The following is a 13,584-nucleotide window of genomic DNA, read 5'->3' on the forward strand; positions in this document are numbered from 1 at the left end:
TTTTATACTTGGCTTTGTGAAGAGAATTCCTATCTCATTGTACTAAAATAATTTAGCATTTGGGGACAAAGATGCAGCCCAGTAGCTCACAGCTGGAGGCCAAGACTGAAAAGACTTACACAGCCACCATGAATTTCCCTTGGCTGCTTTAGTAGACAGGGAGGAAGGTGACCCACACCCTGCAGAACACCAGCATGCTGAAGGTCAGGAACTTGGCTTCATTGAAGGTGTCAGGCATGTTCCTGGCCAAGAAAGCCACAGTGAAGCTCACTATGGCCAGAGATCCCAGGAATCCGAGGAGGTAGTAGAAGGCACTAACTGAGCCCTTGTTGCAGATGATGATGTATCCATGTTCAGAGTATGCATCTGTGTTGATAAAGGGAGCAGAGGGTCCCAGACCACTGAACAGAGGATAGGTTGGACCAGGGTGCAGGAAGGAATGATGACATTAGGTGCCACTCATAACATCAGGCCCCTCATCCTTCTTCCTGGAGCAGTGACCTTAAAGGCCAGGACCACAGTAACTGTTTTGGCCAAGACAGTGGAGACAGCCACAGTGAAGGGAGCTCCAAATGTGATCTGCTGCAGGATGCAGGTGGCAGTGCTGGGACATAAAATGAAGAGCAAGGAACAGAGGAAACAGCATATGAGGGAGATAAGCCGGATATACTTGAGGGTGCGGTTATTGGCCTTCACAATGGGAGTGTCTTGGTGCTTCACAAAGATCCCCAAAACAGCAGCTGTGAGAACAGTTAAGACCAGAGCCAGACAGGCCAGAGTCATCCCCAAGTGGTCTTCATAAGGTCACAGATTTCTGCAGGCAGTGGGTTTGCTCTACACTCGTGTACTGGTCATCTGCACACTTCACACACTGCTCCATGTCTGAGGCAGAGAGCAAAGACTCATCAGTACAGCTCCAGTTTTCATGTGTCACTGATGTCTCACATAAGTGTGTCCAGCATGTTAGAAAACTGTTCCATCTGTGTTGCCATTGACAGCAAGATAAGTGGCTTATCCTGAAGACATGACTCAAAATTAATTAATGTGAGGGACTCCTAGGAAATATTATTATTTTCTGTTATCTCACATATATGAAATAGTTTAATTATCATAATACTCCTTTTATGAACACATTTAGTGTCATAATAAAAGTCTTAACTGCTTGATGTGGTGGGGCACACCTTAAATCAGTCACTTGGAAGGGAAAGCTTTGTATATCTCTGAGAATTTGAGGCCATCCTGGTGTTAAAGAGTGATTTCCATGTCTGCCTGGGCTATTCTTGTCACAATAAGACATTGGAAAATAGCTTAAACTAGATAATTTATAAATTTCATATGTAATATATGGAATTGTGCAGACTGTACATTCCAAGGCTAGTGTGAAAGCTGGTGCATTCTACTCACCGACTCTAGGTGGAGCTCTGTTATATATTCACAGTAGGGACATTCAAATCTTCCACCTTTATCTCATTAAGTGATAGTAATTCTCTGAATGAAAATGGACACCAGGATATAATTATCACCGAAAGCTGTACACCATCATCTTGGTGCAAATTAATTTTGAGAGGACATGGATAGTATCTATGCATTTTATTAAATTCAACCTCCATAATCCTTTGTCTTGTTAATTTATTCAAGACCTTATTGAGAAAGTAGGATGAGAAAAATCTGTTACAAAATTCCCAAGGAATAAAGATGACATGTGGTGAAAGAAGGAAGAAGTCATTACTCTTACCTGTAAGATGGAGTTTTTGCTATGACATATGTTAATATTTAATCTTAAATACATTTGTTCATAAGATAAATTTGTTGAATATCTTTGCATATTGAATATGTACAATGATGAACACACCTTTATTTCTTTTGTGTGTGTGCATGTGTGTATGTGGTGCATATGTGTGTGTGCATGTACAAACACATGCATGTGTGTTTTACATGTTTCTTTCTGTGTGTGCATGGACCTGTGTGTGTATGGAATTTGGAGAGTAGAGTTCTGCACTGGGTGGCCTCCTCAATTGCTGTCCACCTTATTCATGAGTTGGGGTACATTACTTTATCTGGAGCGCAACACTTGGACTAGACTAGTTAGACACCAAATTCTAGAGTCCCACTCTTTTCACCTCTCCAAATTTGCTACTGCTCTTGTCTTTTTGTTGGTTCTGGAGATCTGAACTCAGGTTTTCATGTTTTGGTGGCAAATATTTTACAAATATATGCTGCTAACTATGTCCAAAGATAGCTCTGATTCCAGTTATCCAAATGCTCTTTATGTTTCTTAATCATGTTAATTAAATTTATAGACATATGTAAACATTTAGGAAGTATCCTATAATTTTATATAGCACATGTATCTACCAACATTCTCAGTTTGTTTTTCACATAAAAGATGCATATTGAGTAGAAACTAAAAAAAAAAAAAAAAAAAAAAAACAAAAAACAAAAAACTCAATAGCCTAGTATTTAGCCACTGCTAAATTATTTAACTAGTCATTCCATTTGGATTGCATATTTAACATGATAGTATCATTTGCATAACTGCAATATTATGAGTTCCTTTATAATAGAGCATCATTTTAATTATTATTTTTCTGTCTTTATCCACTGGTATTAGAAGATTGTTTATATGTGCCCTATTCCCAATTTTGACATTGTATCTACATTAATGCCATCTTCATTATCAAGTCCTACGGAAGAGTTTTTGTAGTTTATTTTAATTTTCATTTACCTAGTTGAGAGAGGGAAAGAGGCAGAGAGAGAGAAAGAGAGAGAGAGAATGGGCACACTAGGGCTTCCAGCTACTACAAATGAACTCCAGATGCTTGCGTTACCTTGTGCATCTAACTTACTTGGGTACCGGGTAATCGAACTGAGGTCCTTTGGCTTTGTAGGTAGAGCACCTTTACTGCTAAGCCATGTTTCCAGCCCCTCTATAGAAGAGTTTTTAAACATGCTCTGCAGCTTGTTTGAGAAAAACCAGCCACCAAGAATGTTAACCAGTAGTGGATATTGTAATTTTTATGCCTGGCTATCTAGACAAAATCTACCAACTGCTGCAAAAGTGTCATGTTTGTTGTGTGGGGATCAAATTATCTCTGAGTAGATTTCAGGCCAGCGTTGTGGGAGATAATTCGTGTCTGACACTGAAAACTTAATCAAAATCCTCTAACTATGGAGGTCATAATCTCTGGGGTGGGGGCTACTCAGGTTGTCAGGTTAAATAGATATGTATTTATGCTCATATACTAATGCTACTTTCACTTTACTTAGTGAAGCTTCCAGTTTTAGGTTGTGGTGACCACTACAGACACTCAAAACTCATCAAAGTGCTGGGCAGAGACAGGGAAGTATCTAGCACTAAGTAAGGCATTATATCTCACCCTCTAAGGTCAGGGTCAAGGTAAGGTGTTGGGAAAGAAATAATAGCCCAAGAAGGGGAGGACTGCTTTCAATACTGTCTTTCAGAAACAAAATGGCCATGGTATTTATTACCACACAGTGGCTGACCCTACCTACCCAAGACATATACAAGAGATGTCCAAAGGATGAATAAATGATGACATTAAGACAGGAGAGAGTCTACTTGGGAAGGAAAGGGATTCACCAGAGGGAGGATATGGGAAGAGAAAGGGAAGTAGGGTCTGAAGAGATTTGGATTTTGTAAAGTTGTCTTTGTGTACAAAGGCTGCTTGCAAAAAGCTTAAAACATGTTATGGAATGAAGAGAATTCAGTTAAAATTTTTAGCTCATTATAATTATGTTAATAATTATTTCCGCCTGTAACTCCCCTGGCACATAAGATCAGTTTCCAAAATCCTCTCCCACCATAAAGCTTTATGATTCAAATGCTGGCTTCAGCTCATGTTGTGTGTATATTCACGACAGTTTCTGATTGGTCCATCTTCAGTTTCCATCTCTGTTCTTTTCCCTCCCTCCCCTTAGGGAACTAAAAGATAACGGGAAGTCCACCTACCCATGGTCCTACATTACTGGGTGCATGCCAGTGCAAATACACTAAGTCTGCACACCTACTCTTTAGCTGGAACCTGCTGGAAATGGGATGGGCGAGGAAGTGGAGGACTCGGGTATGCAGATCACCTTGGGAATACTGAAAATCAATAAAAATAGGTACAATAATACCATGTGTGTAATTAAACTCTGGAGATAAATAATGTTCAGTTCTTAAAATGGTTTACTTGCATGCAGTTACCTGTCTCATTGGAAATCTCATCTTTTGGGAACCTATAACATTCGAAGCAGTAGGATGATTATCCCTCCTGATGGGATTTCCTGAACCCAGGATAGAACAGCACACTGCACAATGAAGGCAGGATCTGAGGAATTTAGATACGTGTCAGGGAAAGAAATCTAAGATACTGCTATCAAACCAGACAATTTTAGCAGATTAGACTATGAAAAACTTATTTTTAGTGCTTGATGATCATAGTAATTTTGTTATGTTGTATACTGTCTTTATAAAATCATATGGAAACAAATTCATGAAAATTACAGTTTTTGTCAAATACTTAAAAATTTTACCGAGTATAGCTATGGAATAAATACATGATGAAGAAACACACATTCCACAAGAGCATAGTTATTAATGTCTAGTGTAAAGCACCACCACGGGACAATCCACCTGTCTACTTCCTTGGCCCACTATGCCATGTCTTCAGATAAATACAACTGTGGGGAAAACTCTCCTATTTTCACCTTCAGATCATTGAGGAAATGGCAAATGTTGAGGACATCATACTCACCATTTTCTTGTCCTTTCTGGTTCATATTCACTACATCTCCAATAGGGCTAATAAAATGCATGCTCTTTAGAAAAGCATAAACCTAAAAGATATGCATCATTCCATGATTAGAAAGGCCCACATGCCATGACTGAATGTAGGATGTAGGGAATGCCCTTTGCTTTATAGTTCTTCCCTACAATGCACATTCACTGCTGAAAAGCAACTGGTAAAATATATGACATTGCACAGATAATTTAAAAATAAGATTATGGTTTTATAATATTAGTTTGTTCACTGGGGGTGGAGTTACATGTCTTCAAAAACAGCTCTCAAGGGGCTGAGGTAGGAGGATTACTGTGAGTTAGATGCCACCCTCAGATCACATAGTAAATCTCAGGTCAGCTGGGGCTACAGTGAAACCCTCCCTTTAAAAACCAAAGAAAAAAGTAAAAATAGTACTAATTTGTCTTACAAAAACTGAAAAAATGTTACTAATGAAATAATAAGTACACTATGCACTGTGATAAATATCAATACCAATGTCCTCTCTGGTTGCTTTTAGAGCATTGAACGTGAAAATGAGATTGGGAACACCTTTAGGTTTGGAAGAACTATGTTATGCTGTTTATGGAAACTCCCAGATTCCTGACAGCAGTTTTAGAGGCAGGCATGGTAGTGTACACCTTTAGTCCCAGTGAGAGAGTAAGGCAGCTCTGTTAGGAAGCTAGGGTAACTGGGCTCCTGAAAGTAAGAAGCAGGAATGTCTTTGGGCCTATCCTTGCAGTCTCCACTTACTAGAGATGATGATCTGACATCACAACTTTCCCCTAGATCTGTTTTTCCACACACAACTAGGACCCCTTCTGGGGGGAGCTCTCTCCTGGCATTTAAATCTCATCCTAACATTGTGTTTGGTCAAGAAATTTGTGTCATGGCTAGTCTCTTCCTGAGATAGTCGTTAGCCCAGACCAGTCATTGACTCTGGATCACCTGAGACAGAAGGTAGGGCCCACCGCTATAAGGATATAAACAGATGTATGCGAGGGTACAAGCCTTTTTTTTTCTTCTTGGTCTATTCATCACTTGTGTTGAAGTTCTCCTTGGGTTGGCCTGGCTGGGCTGAGCTGAGGGGAGAACCCCTAACCCCAACTTTCCACATGGGCTCTTTACCCCCTCCTTCTCTCCACATGGTGAGAGCTCTTTGTACTTTCTTTTATGTCCTCTATGGTTTTTTTCAGGCCCATCATGTGGGCTCTGAAGCTTTTGACTGTATTCTCAGTAGCCTCATATGTTTGTGACATGGCCTCATACCTAATCCCCAACTGGAGGGGCCTTTGGAATGTTGAGCCTTGCTAGACGAGGTGTGTCACAGGGTCAGACCTTGAAGTTTATTAGTCCAGACCTACTGGGTGTTCACTTACGAGCTAGCTCACTCTCACTGCTCCCTCCCTGCTGCTGATGAAGGAAGATGTGAGCTGATTGCCTGCTGTGCCATGCTTTCCCCACTATGGTGAAATGTCCTCTTGACGCTGTAGGCTAAAGTAAGGCCTGTTCTCCCATAAGCTGTTTATAGTCAGGCATTTTGTCTTAGCAATGAGAAAGCGACTGCAACAGTATCATCTTCTGGAATGTAATTACCTTCTCATATCTTACGTGGTTTGGGAATCTGGGGTATACTAAACTTCTCAAGGTGATTTCAAACTTATGCTCCCTTTCTGCTTTCTATTATAGTTAAAGGAGCAATGATGTTAATCCTCCCAAAAATTTTGGTAGAAGTCAGTAGTTAGTGCATCCAGCCCTGAGATTTTTTATTATTCTTGTTGCTAGGACATTTCTTTTTACCTTCTCTTTTTGGTTTTTCAAGATAGGGTCTCACTCTGGCCCAGGCTGAGTTGAAATTCATTATGTAGTCTCAAGGTGGCTTCGAACTCATGGTGATCCTCCTACCTCTGCCTCCAGAGTTCTGAGATTAAAGCTGTGTGCCATAACATCCGACTATACTAGAAGTTTTTTTACTGCTGTTTGAGTCACATTGCTTGGGCTGGAGAACTGGCTCAGAGTTTTAAGGCACTTGTATATAAAGCGCAATGACCAGGATTCCATTCCTTAGAACCCTTTCAAAACCAGATGCACAAAGTGGTGGGCATATGTACCTAGAGTTCGTTTGCATGCCTGAAGGTCTCGGCATGACCATTCTCTCTCTCTCTCAATCTCTCTCTCTCTCTCTCTTTCTCTCCTCATCTCTCCCTGCTGACAAATAAATAAATATAATGTTTTTTTTATTTTAAATCACATCCCTTTAGAATTTTAAATAACCTCTTGCTTTAGTTATAGTGGGTCATACCTGTGTGGAAATTTTCCTATTTCTAACTGTTTCAGGTTTGTAGAGGGTCAATTTTCAAAAATATTCCCCAATATTCAACATATTTCAGTTGTTATCTTCTGTAATATCTTCCTTTTACATCTCTGAATGTCCCTTCATGTCAGTGCTTATCTGCTCTACTATCTGCCCTTCACATCTCTAAATACCCTCTGAATTTCAGTAGTTATCTGTTGTACTATTCTGTCTTTATGTATCTAATTTTACTCATTTTGTGTGTGTGATGGTTATTCTTCATTGTGAACCTGAGTAATTTTGGAGAAGATCTAGGAAGCTGACACATGATCCAGGTGTGACTGTGGGGACATGTCCATGAAGATTACCTGAGAGTAAAGACCTATTTTGGAGTTAACATCTCAAGGGCACTGAGCCCAGACAGAGTAAGGGGAGGGGGGCAAGAAAGATAATGAAATACTGACATTCATTTTTCTTTGGTTCTGGCCTGACTATTCCATGAAATACACTGGTCCAAGTCACCTGTCCCACCATGAGAAATTAATACTTTTAAAACTGTGAGACAGTGTACATTTGTTGCAGTCCGGTTCGCATTGCTGGTAGAAATCACCCAACAAGAGTAGCTTCTGGGGAAAAGAGATTTATTTTGGCTTATAGGCTCGAGGGGAAGCTTCACGATGGCAGGGGAAAACGATGGCATGAGCAGAGGGTGGACATCACGCCCTGGCCAACAGAAGGTGGACAACAGCAACAGGAGGGTGTGCCAAACACTGGCATGGGGAAACTGGCTATAAAGCCCATAAGCCCGCCCCCAACAATACACTCCCTCCAGGAGGCATTAATTCCCAAATCTCCATCAGCTGGGAACTTAGCATTCAGAACAGCTAGGTTTATGGGGGACACCTGAATCAAACCACAACAACATTCTTCCTCTTTTTTTCTATTTCTATCAAATACATTGTCAGACAAGTTACAAGTTTCAGTAAAATGGAAAATTAGTAGCAGAAATATGGGATCATTTTTATGACTACACGTGACCATGTGGCCCATCAGTTTAGAGATGGTTTGTGGGAAGGATTCCATGGAGTTTGGACATTTGAGCTAGAGACGACACAGAGTCCTGTAAGTAGAGCTGCATGGGTCACTCTGGCTGGAAGAGAAGGATGGTGACAGACATGCCACCAGTGAAGATCACAGTCATGACATCCTGGGTGGAAGCAAGGGCTCCAGTGCAAATTGGACTCACGTTCATGTTTCATTCTGCATTGTTTCCATTGCAACTGTCTACCGCCTCTGTAGGTGACTTAGTTTACATGTTACAGATAAATTAATGTGGCAGAGGGAATGTCTAAGCAGTACAGTATCCAGGATGTCGTATGGCTACTGCTGGCTGCATTTATCCAGGTCTAGGGTGAGAATTGAGAATAAAATGCAAAACATAAATAACTGGAGCTATGCGAAGTCTGCCAGAAAAGAAACAACCTGAAGTTGTGGACAAGGAGATTGTCTTGTTAAAATTTTAGAACAATAACAAAGAAGCCAAGTATTTTTCTACCATCATAGCAGGAACAATGACCTGAAGCCCTTTTCCATAGTGGCTTGACCCCTCTCCTCAAAGCGTTCAGGTTGTAAAGTGTCAGCTCATTTGAAAAATGTTTCATTTAGAAGAGTATGTTTCTGGTGTGCCTGTGCCAATAGGAACAGATAAGAAAGTGTCTTCTCAAGTTCAGTCATTCAGGCATTCTGAGACTGCTGCATCCATGGTCAAAAGGAGTCCAGCTCCTGTTTAAGTTGATGAGAGACTTCAGCACATGTTTCTGGATTCACATACATTCAGAATGCAAGCATTTCAGAGTCAAGGAGGCTTTCCCAAAACATTTTAATAGCTTAGACTTTCATTTTCAATTTTTCTATAACTTTTTAATTTCCTCCTTCACTGACACAAGTCACACAGAGCATGCTGTTTAGTATCCAAGTATTTGAATGCATTCAGAGCTTGTTTTTAGTTTCCATTTCTTTGTTTTTTTTTCTCTTTTTTTTTTTGAGATAGAGAGAGAGAGAGAATTGGCATAACAAGCCCTCAGCTACTACAATTGAACTCCAGACACTTGCACCACTTAGTGAGCAAGTGTGACCTTGCATTTACCTCACCTTTGTGCATCTGGCTTGCATGGGATCTGGAGAGTTGAACATGGGTCCTTAGGCTTCTCAGGGAAACACTTTAACCACTAAGCTGTCTCTCCATTCTAGTTTTCATTTCTCTAGAAGGCTGGCTGCCAGGATCCAGTGATGGCTCAGTAGTTAAGTTGTGTACCTGAAAATCCTAACCATCTGGGTTTTATTCCCCGGTACCAATGTAAATCCAGATGCACAGGGTAGTAAATGCATGTGGAGTCCATGCAGTGACTAGAGTCCCTGATGTTCTCTCTTTCTCTTTCTATCATTGAAAATAAATAAATAAGTAACATATTGGATTTCCTTTTTATCTTCAATTGTCTCTCGCAATAAGCTGTTTTTTTTCTTTTTTTGGAAACAAGGGATAGCTGGTTCTTATAGTTTAATCTAGTCATCTATTTCACATCTTTTCATTGATGATTGACATTGATGCTTAAGATTATTATTTTGAGAGGGATGGTAATTTCTATAATTTTTGCTATTTTTCTGGTTTACTTGATTATTGTTTGCTCTTTTTGTTCCCCTCTTCTACAGAGAGTATGTCATTCATTATAAGGAAGTTTCCAGAATAAAAGGGATGGTTTTCTAGGGAGATGATGCAATAGATAAAACACTTACGGAAAAATGTAAATACCTAGGCTGATATCTTCAGAACCCACGTAAAAGCATACTCAGTGCACAAGCATTTGAAGTCCTGGTGTACCTATAGAAAAATGGGAGGTGGAGAAAAATTGTCAGTAATCCTGTGGCATAATATTCATGTGTGAGGAAATCCTGTCGGGGTCCAAGGATGACATAATATTCAAGAGTGGGAAGTTCATCTCCCCTTTCGGACTTCTGACTAGGGAAGTGGGGAGATGCCCTCCTGAAACTGTAGCCAGGTGGCTCTAGGAAAACGCACAAGTTTCACAGCCCAGTCTAGAAACCCAGGGCAAGACTGAAGTGATTATACCCTGAGAGCTGGCCTGCAGAGGTCCTCTACCTACAGAGGAAATTAGTCATGTATGATAGCGTCAAATATAGCCCAAGCTGGCCTCAAACTTGCTACATATTTGAGCATCATCTTACAGTCCTAATACTTCTGTTTCTACCTCCCAAGTACTGGGAGGACAGACATGCATGACTTCGCCAGGTTTGAGAGTCACTGATCATGGAACCCAAGGTTTCTGCATGCTAGGAAAAGACTCTGCCCACTGAGACACAGTCCCAGTCATAAAGGGGAGGGACTTTTTCATCAGATCTAAGAAGTGTTCCACACAGTGGATAATGGGTCTGAGTCATAGCCTGGAGTGAAAGCTACTAGTTCCCCAGAAGTAGGATGAGCAATGGCATGGGGTTAAAGATTCCAGAGTGTAAGGAATTCCATCATCATTCAATCAGCATTCCATAATGTATATGAGAGGGAAACAAATTGCAACCCCCCCCTTGATGGGGGTGTGAGTAGCTAGCATCAGGGGAAAGTTAGCTGACAGCTGGAAGAAATACCTGAAGATAGAAAAGCAGAGTAAAACAAGTCCAGAGTGAGCCACAACCACATACTCTGGTCGCAGGGAAAATGAAATAGAGAATTGAGAAACCACAGAGTCCTGCTCTATCAGAAGATGTGACCCCAAAAGCTACAGAAGAAAGCAGTACAGATACCAGATCTATCCCATCCTAGCAAATGAATCCTTCAGAGGAAAACACGATCTCAGTCTTCTTTATCTCTCCCTCTCTCTCTCTTGCTCCTTTTCTTTTTTTCCCTGAGGTAGGGTCTCACTCTAGCCAAGGCTGACCATAAATTCACTTTTAGTCTCAGGCTGGCTTGAACTCACAGGGATCTTCCTATCTCAGCCTCCTGAGTGCTGGGAGTGTGCATGCACTACCACACCCCGCTTTTATCTCATTTATTAAATTTTCATATATTCATTTGAGAAAGAGAGAGAGAAAGAATGGACATAGTAGGTCCTCCAGTCACTGCAAATGCATTCCAGAAACATGTGCCACCTTGAGCATATGGCTAATGTGGATCCTGAGGAATCAAACCTGGGTCCTTTGACATTGCAGGCAAGCACCTAAACCACTAAGCAATCCCTCCAGGCCCTTTATTTCTATTTTATTTTCTATGTTTATTCCTTTCTCTGTTGTACTTATTTAACTTTTTCCTCCTGTCTGGTTATAGGGCCATTGTAAAGATCACTTGAGACTGGTTAAATCTTAATTTTGACTTGTGCACAGTGAGGTGTTCTGTACTGAAAATAAACTCCAGACATATGTGGCTCAAAGTGGGCAATGGGAAATCTAACCTGCATCCTCAAGGTTTGGAGGCTAGGGCCTTTAAGCCTAGCAATCTCCCACACTGCCTCCCTTCATATTTCTACATCACTTCTTATTTGATATCCAAGTTTTGGGCACATCAAAACACCATCATGAGATAGGAGAGGGAAACAAATTCCAGCCTCTCCATGAAGAGTTATAGACTGTTTATGATTGCCGGGTGGGGGTCAGGATCTTCAGTGATGGAGTGAGTAGCAAGTCACCCATGCTCCAGTAAATAACCCTCAACCCATGCTCATGCAAACAACATTAAGGAAACTGAATGGGTCACAATAATACACTTGAAAGTAGCAAGGGACTAGCTAGGGAAAAGGGTTTGTGGGGCAGGAGACATATAAAGCATATTGGGGTGAGTACAATGAAAATGTGTTATATGAAATTGTGAAAATTTAACCATTGAATAAAAGCATATCCAATTTTCTGGACCATTTTAGTCACCCTGCTCTTGTTCTCCTCAGCTTTGTCTTCCTCTGCTCTCCTTCTCCCAAGGTTGTCTTTCTGTGACAGTTTCTCCCACAGAGCGAAAGTTGGCCTATTGTCCCCCTGCTGCAGCCTCACAGGTGCTGCGACTGTAGTAACTTTACATGGGTATGTATGTATAGTATGCTTGCATGGCGTATGCATGTTCAGGTGCATGGGGTACACACATGTGTACACATATACTTGGGTATATGTAGAGGCCATAGTTCAACATCATATGTTTTTTCTCAACCAATCCCTACTTAGTTTTTGAAACAGGGTCTTTCACTGAACCTAGAGCTCACTTAGTTAGCTAGATAAGAGAAGACAGCAAGTCTCAGGGATCTTCCTGTCTCCACCTCCAAGGCCCTGGAATACAGGCATGCACCAGCACACCTGCTTTTTACCTGAGTTCAGGTGCACTGAATTCAGATAGTCAAGATTATAAGGCAAGTCCTGTACTGGCTGGGCCGTCCCAGGAGTGTTTTAGGTTGTGTCATAGCATTTTTTTAAATTTAATTTATTTTTTCATTTTTGTAGTCAGTGAATACATTCAAGTTGGTACCATTGCTAGCCTCCTCCCTATCCTCCCTGCTTCACAGGGACACTCTTTTTGGGGGGTATATGGGTCATGCATTGTGGATTTAGCCTTTTGTTTCTGGTAGGAGGAAATGTCTCTGTGTGTCATGACCCAACATGTGACTCTGACATTCTTTTGGCCCACTCTTCCACAAATTTCCCTGAGCAATGTTGGGTTCATATTAGGTCTGCTTCCCTGTTGAGATCTTGGGTTTCTCTGTGTCTCTGGATATCTGGTTTGGTAGGGTTGATTGTTATCTGTGCCTATCTCCTTCACCTTTGTGCTGGTTTCCAGTTTGCCAAGAAAACAACATTCTTGCATGTTTCCCCAATTTTTCTTAGTTTCACCTGAGGCCCTTTTGAGGTATGGTAAGGTGGTGCTCTCCTTTGGATCTGTGTCTATTTGAAAAAGAGAAGCAGATTCTCCAACGGAGAGTAAAGTTAGCACCAAGTGCATGTGTTAACCATTGTTTTTTAGTGATAGTTTAGTGGAGAGCAGGCTCATTTTTGGATATGGTTCTGACTTGTTTCCAGGCTCCAGCTATGGGTTCTGTTCCACTGAGCAGAGCAGTTGGTTTCCCACCATGGCTATGAAGCTCTATTGCACCTGTATGAGCATCACTTCAGGTTGTTTGCTGCTAAGTAAGTTAGATCATGCATTGCTCGGGCAGATATTGGTCTTTATTCTCCAGTCACTCATGTAGCACCTTCCACCACCAGATATGCTAAGTGTCTGGGGACTGACTCCCTTCCGGCTTCCAGTAATGTCACTCCATGCTACATACCAACAGTGCATGGTGCCTTCAGCAATAGGGTCTTACCACTAACCTATGGGGGTCATCAAGCGCTCTAACATAAATCAGTCTTCATTTGGGAAACCTAAGAGTTCTCTGTGATCAAAAGCTCATTGTGAATGATACCACATTCTGGTACTGGAAGTTACAGGTCAGTGGCCAAGAAGAGAAGGAAGAACCAGATAAA

General features: G+C 41.2%; 1 protein-coding gene and 1 pseudogene across 1 annotated transcript in view; one reads left to right on the forward strand and one right to left on the reverse strand.

The window, feature by feature from the left end:
• Positions 1–52: 52 nt before the first annotated feature.
• LOC123455050 lies at positions 53–8,326 on the reverse strand (annotated as a pseudogene).
• Positions 8,327–8,443: 117 nt separating this feature from the next.
• LOC123455051 (vomeronasal type-2 receptor 116-like) overlaps positions 8,444–13,584 on the forward strand; it is a 43,844-nt gene continuing 38,703 nt past the window's right edge. The window contains exon 1 of the mRNA XM_045134738.1: positions 8,444–8,448. Within this exon, the coding sequence (XP_044990673.1) occupies positions 8,444–8,448 (5 nt within the window). The remainder of the gene's footprint in view (positions 8,449–13,584) is intronic.

This window comes from Jaculus jaculus, chromosome 15 (assembly GCF_020740685.1).
Source record: "Jaculus jaculus isolate mJacJac1 chromosome 15, mJacJac1.mat.Y.cur, whole genome shotgun sequence".
Taxonomy (NCBI): domain Eukaryota; kingdom Metazoa; phylum Chordata; class Mammalia; order Rodentia; family Dipodidae; genus Jaculus; species Jaculus jaculus.